Genomic DNA, 10,225 nt, shown 5'->3' with positions numbered 1-10,225 from the left:
AGAGTTACATACGTGCAATTACTTTTTATTTGGCCATCAACGACGTCATAATTGATTGAACTCTGTGTGCACCATCCGCAAGCTATGCCACGATAATTTTTTTAACGTCTTCTTTCATACAATTTTGTAATTTCGTTCACTCTCGCTCCAAGTTACTTTTTCAGAGAGTGAGGCATTCTGCTGTTCTTGACGCATTCAGTGTGACTTCGAGCAGCGAGCAAGAGGCCGGACTGTTTCAACCCTAAAAGAGCCGGGTTATTTTGCACCATCTCAGAGCTGGAAGGTTCCTCTTTTTTTTTTTTAATTTTGGCGTGCACGCAAAAATTCTCCGCCTTATCAGTACAAATGCAAAGTTTCAACTCAATCTGACATGTGGTTTCGTTGTTACGCTTGCCGGCCTGTGCGCATTGAGCACGGCAGTGGAAAAGTCATTTTTTGGCTGACTTGTCTCGAACAAATTAGGCCCTAGCGCTACGCGAGAACGGTAAATTTGATTTTCACGAGACTCGTGTCAAAACGATTATTACGCTCCACTGGTGAAAGAACGCAATGCCTCAATATGGGACAAAAATACTGAGAGGGCGGACTTCACCCCACTTCTTTCACGGTTGAAGCACTGCCTCATAAAGAGCACTATACATGACTTGTACTGAGTACCGATGAAAACGTCATGCGAACCAAATTAAAAAAATTTAAATTAAGTGCGGCAAAAATTCGACGTCTGAAACAATTAGGAGCGACCACGTACATGTACAAGGCCTGTTAGCAGGCGAAAGCTCAGTACTTGAAGACGCTTGGAATGACACTAGCGCGACTTGGTTTCAGACGTTTATGGGCGGAACCAAATGCAAATTTATGTATTAAGTTCATCTGTCTGTAAGCAAAATTTAACTCAGTCGACCTGAGTCGCTCTTAATCCTGTTTAGCTCAGCGCCACTCTGGAACGTTGTCTGAAACGGGTGTTCAAGGTATTCACCCAAGAACCAACAAGTGAACCAACACGCGCGTACTGTATTCGTTTGCACTACACTTCCTGGTTCAAGTGACGTCACGCTTCGGTACTTTAATGCCATCAGGGATCACTTATAAATGCTTCCCGCCATCAAACACAAAACGTGGAATCTAATCAGACTTAAGTCGGTTCACACATTCACTTTGTACACAGGTTAGACCTACTTTTGTCAGTACCAGACCATTCAGTTTGACTCATATGCAGCAAGGTATGAGACGGAGAGAACCCCCCCTGCTTTGTGTTGGTCATTGTCTCGCAGTAATCTGGGGAATTCTTTTCAGACATCTTGGGGGGATGTGTTAAGTAACAACAGTCTGGAATGTGTATAGGGATTGGACATGTTGGGGGGGGGGTACCCCTCGGTCTCATTTCTTGCTGGGTATAAGATGCACATTGTTTCACAATGTAAGCAACCTGCGACGGAACACCCTCACTACACAACATTCTTTCTCATACTCGTCTTGTTTATTTACTGCCAACAATCATGTGCAATGACATAAAATTTCTTCTGGTCCCCAAAACAGCGGCGAGAGGAGTACACGTAGCCTAAAGGTCATTACCTATCAAAAAGTATTCCCACGGTCTACATGTACTGTACAATGCATCATGGGCTGGTTAGACAGGATAAGCGGATTATATATATTACTATTTCAGTATGCACATTTTATTTATCATGATGTTACATTGTGCGCGTGCATGCGGAGCAAAATACATGCAATCTGCTGGACGTAAACTGAGTCGAACTAACGCTTACTCAGAGTTCGTAAATAAATGCTGAATGTAGAAACAAATATTAATCGAAGCTTTAGCTATAAAAATTATGGAACATTCAAGAGAAAACGTGGAATAGATACATGTAGTTGCCCAAGGACGCTAAGTGAAACTTAATTCATTAACACCAGTCCGGAGAGCAAAATGTATAGCTTTCTTTTTGCCTAAAATAAAAGTAAAAAAATCTAGAATCAATATCCACATATTCGTAGATCTATTTTCCGATCATGGAATAATGATTGCCTGTTGTGTATTCATTGTCATTTCTTCAAACTGTTAAAGTTTGGCCCTTGTGAAAAATGCAATACATACCCGTCCACGATATAAATATTATGACCGAAATACATCCCTAATACCATTTCACAACTTGCGGTTAACTTGTAACATGCAGTCTTCTCCAGTGATTAAATTCACTGGCAACAAGATTTATGCACAAAAATAATATAATATATCTTTCATTTAATTTTTACTCTATCATAGCCAATCCTAAACAATGAGCTTAAGCATAACCAAAGGGTTTTAAGAATACTCCCAACCAAAAATTTCCCCTAACTAATAAACTATCTGTTATTGTGGGCCATTCCTCTGTTGTTATCCTAGGATAATAGCCTCTTCTTGCTCTCCTCAACTCCATGTTGACAGCCCTGAACGAAGTCAGTAGATAGGTTAATGATGAATCACAGAAGTTAATAGGCCAACTGTACTTGCCCTCACCATCATAGTAAACACTACCCTCTTCCATCCAAGCATGGCAAAGACATGAAGATATTGTATATCACTGTCGCACTCAAGTTCAGCGCAAGTCCTCTGAAAGGCCCTTTACAAGTCCTCGCACAAGACCAGTCATAAGTGCTTGGGTGATGAACCACGACAAAGGAATGCTTTCTGTCACAGTTTACTTGAACAGTTTGTGTTCTGGCTTAAGACTGGATGACTTGTGATGGACTTGCAGGATTCTGTGGACTCTACTAGAGTCAACTGTGGAGCACTGCTTTTTAATCTTCAACAAATTCTTGTCTTTTTAGTGCATGCAGTATTAAACTGGCAAACAAAATGTGAACAACTTGGACTGTTTGTTACATTGTCACAAGGTACACATTCTGAATCACCGTTTACATATTTTAGCACAACGATGTAAATACTTACAAAAAATACTAAGGAAAACCATAACACTGTTTCTAATAGAAATTTGCACATAAAACAACACATTGCAAACACTGCACTTCAAGTTCTTCAGTTACACATTATATTATGACTACCAATTTGTATCACATTAACATGTACATATAAACTTCATGCAACATTTTCTGTTTTAGCTACATACACTGTAAAGTCTTTTTTGTGTTGTTCAGTTGATGAGGTAACCAGTTTGGATAGTGGTGTCATGCCAGTCGCAGTGGTATGATCCGACTTTATATATGCACAGTCATGCTTCTCATATGGGGAAGACACTCATCTGTAACCTTGTTCCTAGTGATCTCACTGTATTTGTAAGCCACAGAATGGTGCTATGAAGCACACCCTAGTAATGGGTTCTGGTAAAATTCACCTGGAGCAGAGGCACCACCTCATCGGTTGAGCCACATTGGTTGGAAGTGTTCATTCTGTTGGTAGCGACCCACCCCGACCCGTGATGCAGGCATTTCATAGTCGATTGTGAACAAGCGAAGTGCAGTTCCGACCAAAGGAGCCGCCGTTGCTCGGAAAATTGCACCCTCTCTTGGTCCACCTCGGGGCTTACAAAGTGTCCCCATCCAGACATTTTGTTACAAAATTAAGTTTGCACAAAAGTATTGCAGGAGGCAAATCAACAAAACCATGTGCCTCACGCTTTCGGCCAGAAATAATTTCACGTAGATGTACATGAAACTATGCAACCTGTTTGTAAAAATACCTATTATTTTTCACTCATGCCTTATATACAGTACAAACAACCATGCCTTAACTACAATGATACAAGTAGTCATGTAGTTGAAATGACACTTAGGAAAACACCTGAATAAAGTCTGAAAGATGTAATGGCAAGATTAGATTTCACAAACTCCATCTCTCCTTCCCGTTTTTGTATCTGTTGCTGGAGCATACTCGCGTGGCATGTGAGGATTGCTGATTGGAAGTTAAGTGCTCCTTTGCCATAAGGAAAATCAGATCATTGTACTTGTATTATCAGAAGCAAAAAGCAAGGATGCAACAGGTTCATGGAAGGAAGAACGGTGTACGAGTTTGTAACTTCAGAAGGGAAACATACCACTTTGTTTCTAAGCAGATTTTCCATTAACGGAAAACTGGACTCATCACAGGTCTGTACTGATGCTGTCCTGTGAGGTTTGTGAGACGGGTCTTGATCTCTGGCTGCTCTGGCTTCCGTCTTGGCTAGCCTTCTCCTCACATTCCCCCTCAGCAGCTGGTTCTTGGAGTATTTCCCCCTCAAGCTCTCTGGAGACCCGCCCGCCTATCTCCTGCGACAGCCTACTAGAAGGGGCTTCTGACACATGCTGGGTGGTGGGCGACTGCCCCTGGATCTGCTCTGCCGATTTCGATCTTGTCATAGCTGTCACCCCAGCTCCAATGCCATCCAGCATCAGCGGGTCATCGGTGGAGCTGATTCTCAGACTTCCAGCGGACGTTCTTCTTCCAAGCTGCGTTCCACCGCTTGCTACTGACATGTCATCCGCATCAAGCACCGCAGGTATTACGACTACTTCTGACGGATCCCCATCCCAACTAGATCTCACCGAGTCCTCCGAGTCCCCACCAGGTCCTTCTTTGAGGGCCTCCTGGATAACCTCCAAGGTGGCAGGGTCTTGGCTGATCTCACTAGCAGCGGCACCCAGGTCTGATTGCACTGCCTTCTCGTCCGAGTCATCTTTCTTGATCTCTGGGACTTCGTTGGAGCCCTTCTCTTCCTCCTGGGCAGGCTTCGGGTCCTGCACCTCAGCAATGGCCACCTTCTTGATCTCAAAAATTGGAGAGGCCACAACTTCCTTGGTTTCCATAGCCTCAGCCTTGCGCAGTGAGGCCATGAGCTGCATGTTGGTGTCCATCAGTCGCTGACAGGCTTCTTCTAGGTCAGTGTTGGTTCGGGTCACAACCAACACGCCTATAAAAAAATTAAAGGGAAAGAAGGAGAACTGTAATTCAGAGGAAAAGGCAGTTGTGGATAAGACGTGCCAGACTTTCAGAAAACAGTTCTCCTAAGAACCACATAACACGGTGTGATCTTGAAACAGCTCCACATCCCCATATAATCCAACATCTGGTCTTTTCATGGTTTTATATAGGATGAAGAGCTACAGGGTCTGGCCACTGTCAGTTCACATAAGGTCGATTGTTCCAATTTGATAAAACATGCACAGAATGAGCTGCTGGCTTGACACAATGGGTTGCAGTAGAAGGAAATGTCCAAGGTTCCTCTATGACTCAAAAATGAACCATCTGCTTTCCTCAATACAATGCAGAAGTTTTTCAGTATTCACTGAACGGTTTGGTTTTCATAAATCATTTGTGTTTTTTTTTGTCGCACAAGCCTATTAATGTTATAAAAGTTACCAGTTGAGATAAAACCCTAGAATTTTATAATGTTGAGACCAAAGCTACATGTATGAAATAGTTCTTGAACCTATTTCATCCTCAGTCCGACTCTACATCCAGCTCAATACATCATTCATAAATACCTCAGACAGTCTCCCTATTCAACAACGCGCAACTTGACCGTGTATAAGTATTTGATAATGCCCGCTGCGTAAATCACGGCTGGCACCTGGATGCGAGACAGTTTAATCAAGTCTGATTGGTCAAGAGTCTGCGTGCGGGCGATGTGCCACACAGGTGCCAAGTCCATTTAAGGAGATAGTCGCGTCCACTCTCCTGAGCTGGTCTTAAATGCACGTTTAAAACCAGCCAAGCACATACTCATTCTCTTAATAAGACACTCTCAAACCACCTTGAGGCTTTTAAGTTATTTTACTTCGGATTAAAAACATCTCACCATTCAGGATTAAAAGCATCTCGTCATTTAGGGCATGAATCCAATATAAGTGCTTTTGTTGGCAAAGGTGATGTTTTGATGTTAGTAAAACCACAGCCCAACTGTCTTCATCTGTAATTATTCAGAGCATATATAACGGGTTTGCCCTTACCCAACGTATATTAATAAGCTCTGAAAATATTCAGAGTATGTCAGTTGGTGGTGTCAAGATATGGCATGTAGACACGGCGACCCAAATTTACCTGTTTTCCCCTCAGACAGGTGTTTGCAGAATAACGCCAGCAGGACATCCAAGTCATCTTCCTCACTGGAGCCAAACAGGTCACCAGACCACATGGACCTGCTCACGGAAGATGGAGAAACAGAAAATTCATCCACAAATAAGTGACACTTTGGCTGACTACTCGCTGACGATCAGTGTTGCAGTCATCATCATGAGACCCCTCAAGAGCATCACACGACCTCCGGTCTGAATTCAAGCCACTTGCAATTCAAATGAGCGGCAATATAAGAATTCCTCTGTCACTGTTCACCCTGTCACATGTACTTGTGACTAGTCTTATGAGAAGACTTGTGAATAGTCTTGTTTCTGATCTCATGCTGGTCTGGACTACAACACTGCTTACAATGCATCATTTGAAGAATGTGATCATGTTACCGGAAACCTATAAGTACTATGGTAAAAATGTTTATCAAAACTCTCATAGCAAAGCAAATTTTATGGAATTCATTTGCTGAGCATCAAAGGTCTACTTTAGTAGAAACGAAAAAGAGGTCAACATTGAAAACATCAAACGATGCGTGCTTCTTTCAACATGCTCTCTCACTGCTTTCTGCAAGGCGTGGAACTTTTCTATCAAGACATATTTTTTGTCATTTTGCCCTTGATATTGGTCTGCAATCCATCTTTGCAATAACCCTTGTTTTTATTTGATTAGGACTCAATCAGCCTTGTCCAGGTGGTTTTGACCAATAACAGTGGTGACTGTGCAACTCAACGTCAAACAGAACTCCGGGATGTGAATACGTGTGCATGACATGCTTCAGGAGCATACAGTTTGGTATTAGAGATGCCTCTGTTATGGCCTACAAGTAGAGTGGGCTGTTTCCAATAGAACAGTTGACTGAGGGATTTGATTGCAAGTTGAGAATACGGGAATCGGATACTCATGTTGGTGGATTAAATTGGTTTTACTCAGAATATTTGTCTGGGATTTTCCTTCCATCACTAAAAGCGTAGCTGCTTCTCAATGTATCTCCCCCTTCAGGTTTCTTCAGGCTCAGGACCTACAGCCCCTATGGCACTTTTGAGGAATCCCTGGTTTCATTACCAGATAAGCTTTATAATGATATAATAAGTGTCTCGCGAATCAGACTCTTCACCTGTAGACGTGTAGCAGTCTCAGGGCCAAGCGGAGCTGTCTGTTGCCTAGGTGCTCGGCCAGTGTTCTCAGGGCAGTCTCTGGCGTCATCCTGGAGGTGTCCACCTCGGGAGACAGGGAGGCCTGACCGCTCTCCAGCTCCTCCGAGGCCTGGATTAGCTCCTCCTTGGCCGCTGACACGTCTTGGGAGTAATCTGTCACCTACGCAATGAGAAAAGTGCCAGGACATTGTTAAATTGTAAACATTCTTTCTGGCTGTAACATCAATGGCATCTCAGAAGCACAGAAGATGCTCGGGATCGAAAGGCAGGAAATACCTTTAAAGTACTGATGAAAAGAGAAAAGAAATGCTCATTTTTAGAAGTCGTTAGAAAAAAAAATCTGGACTGAAATGAACACAAACTGAGGGTATATTCACATTGGTCAGTTTATATGACACAACAGGTTCATGAGGAATTTTATTTGTATTAAACGCTTCTGACAAAGTGAAACAAATGTAAATTGTGAAATGCTGAAAACCAGAATGAAATGGTTGAATGTTTGCTACTTTAGGGTATCATCAGACAGGAGAAATTTAGAACAAAACCAGCTTTAGGAAGCTTACTTTGGTTTGAAATTACTGGATCTCTACGAAGCTCTTTCTGTGATTCAAATTAGCGTGTTAAAGCAGCTTTGGCGGTTCTGGACAAAAAGACTCTTCATTGGAACTTGAATTTCTCTGGTCACTTTCACTGGTAATATAAGGACGAAGCTTTCTCCACATATCAGCAAGATTCAGATGGTGGGTTATGATCAGCAGATGTCCCCATAACGGCAAATTCTGTAGGGGTCTGGCCCCACAATTACAAACAAGACGTCTGTCTGTGAACGGTTCCACGGCACTTACCTGCAACGCTTGGCGAGCGGCGTTTAGGGTCTGTATCAGCTTACAATAGCTGTCAAACAGCATGCGTAACTGGAAGTACAGACGGTACAGGCGACGACACAACTCAATTTGCTGCCAGAGATCCCCAAAAAACAAACAACATTTGACTTTTAAACAATAACAAGCCAGTACTTATGGACTGCCTAGGTTATCAAGTTGAAAATGGGAAATCGTCACTGACGAAGAAAAAGCAAATATGTAAGTGACCATGCTCTGTGTACTGAAAAATAAATCGTTTGAGTCAAAACTCAATAATAATATCCAAGGCTTCCATTTATCTTTCTTTTACAACAATGAACCTCTTGGGAAACTATGCAAAGTAAGTTCAAGTACATTACACTTAATTTTGGCACCATATACGAAATTACATTTACATGTAACGTATTATGAAATCTGATGCTAAATCATTTAACGTCCATTGCTGGCTAAATGTACCTTTGTGTTTCAATGAAGTTGGTACTAAAAGTATTCAAACACAACACTGACATGGAACACAAATATTACTGATTCATAATAGTTACTTCTTTTTTTCATGTGTAAAAAAACTACAATTACATGTAGTATGATGGGCAGTGGCATACAGCACGATGGGACATGAGTGTGTAGCGGATTTGGAAGCAAATGTCTCAGTTGCAAAAACAACTACAGGTGAATATCTAGTCACAATCTATTCAGCAAACTTTCATATGGGCAATCCACCACAAATGAACGGTTGGAGGATTTACTGCATGTTACTTGAGACAAGGCAGAATCTGGCCGATTTACATCATCATGAAAAAAGTACTGGTGGCAAATCATCAGCTTGGGGTCGCCATCTCAACCTGCTTTATCCCTCTCCCTAAGTTTACACTAAGGTCCTGTCTACAGGTGGAAAGGCCTGCGGTAGCACCATGCAAAGGAATCTATCTCGCTTATGAGTATGTGTGGTTCTGAAAAAAAACGGGAGTATACTCAACTGGTACTCAAGACGCATCAGAGAAGCCTTGGAGATCCTCAAGCACGACACCGTTCCCCAGGACATCGGTTTCTCGATCAGTGACATCTGGCAACCCCTGCTCATCTCCCAGTCCAATAGGTGCTCTATACCCTAGGACACCCCCACCCTGCCTATGGGTCTCCTATACCTTCAGCCCTCACCCCGCACCTACCTATGCCCAACTGACACGCCTCACTGACCTGCAGGACCCCGTCTCGCATGAGCGCCCACCACCAGCATCGTCGTCACACCATGCTACATCCAGCCACCTTCTATATACAGCCTATCTTCAGCATCTCTTCAGTCTCCTGACGATGGACTGAGTACGCAGTCCGAAACGTTGAGTATACACCCCGTTCTTTTCAGAACCCCACATACTCATAAGCGAGATATATTCCTTCGCAAGGTGCTACTGCAAGCCTTTCACCTGTTGCTGTCCTTCACCATGAATAGTCTGAAATTCTATCTGAAGGGCCTGTCTGACGGTTCCTTGTAACAAAGCCATATTGGCTTTGTTACAAATTTGACAAGAAATGGGCAGGTTTATATTGCAGTGAATTTCTACCTTGGGGTTTATCAGGGCCCATAGACCTTCGTAAATGTATTCTCACCCAAAACAAATACTATCAAATGACGTCACCAATTCTAAGCCTTCTCCAGAAAAGAAGACCCTGAATATTGGCTACTTTACATGAAACCATTCTCCCATTCCAATCTCGAAATCTACACCAGTGTCTTGATTTTGAATAACTCGGTACATCACAACATAAAATGTTATAAAAGTCACAAAAAACTCATTCATTACATTAAACTCAAGAGCAGCACATGCTTGAAGTTTTTCCTTGCAATGCTACACAAGCAAACTACAATGAACCACAATAACACTTGTAACTTCAACCTCCTAATAACCAAACAAAGCCCCAGACGTGTAATAAATGACCCTTTCTCAAAATCTAAGCAAAAGAACTTCCAAAATAAAAAAGGGCTACAAAGCAGTCATGCTGACACTGTGAAATCAAATGGATGAGATTAGCCATTTCAAATGAAGACAGGTGCGAAGAGGATACAATTTTTATCAACATTTGTCGGAATTTAAAAAAAAAAAATAAAAAATAACATGCTAAAACCATCCCCTTCAAACCCAATCAATTCCTAAGTGCATGTATAGAGA

General features: G+C 42.3%; 1 protein-coding gene across 9 annotated transcripts in view; it reads right to left on the bottom strand.

The window, feature by feature from the left end:
- Positions 1–1,455: 1,455 nt before the first annotated feature.
- The window catches only part of LOC110973286 (protein furry homolog-like), a 66,156-nt gene continuing 57,386 nt past the window's right edge, over positions 1,456–10,225 (bottom strand). For all 9 annotated transcript variants that reach the window (XM_087132712.1, XM_087132717.1, XM_087132718.1 and 6 more), the window contains 4 exons: positions 8,040–8,150; positions 7,155–7,354; positions 6,014–6,111; positions 1,456–4,883 (listed from right to left, as the gene is read on the bottom strand). In XM_087132712.1, the coding sequence (XP_086988838.1) occupies positions 4,078–4,883; positions 6,014–6,111; positions 7,155–7,354; positions 8,040–8,150 (1,215 nt within the window). In that variant the 3' untranslated portion in view covers positions 1,456–4,077. The remainder of the gene's footprint in view (positions 4,884–6,013; positions 6,112–7,154; positions 7,355–8,039; positions 8,151–10,225) is intronic.

The sequence above is a fragment of the Acanthaster planci genome, linkage group LG02 (genome assembly GCF_054643075.1).
Source record: "Acanthaster planci isolate LZ-2023a linkage group LG02, COTS_SCS, whole genome shotgun sequence".
Lineage (NCBI taxonomy): Eukaryota > Metazoa > Echinodermata > Asteroidea > Valvatida > Acanthasteridae > Acanthaster > Acanthaster planci.
The sequence above is the reverse complement of the archived record's forward strand: the minus strand, read 5'-3'. Positions and strand labels throughout refer to the sequence as shown.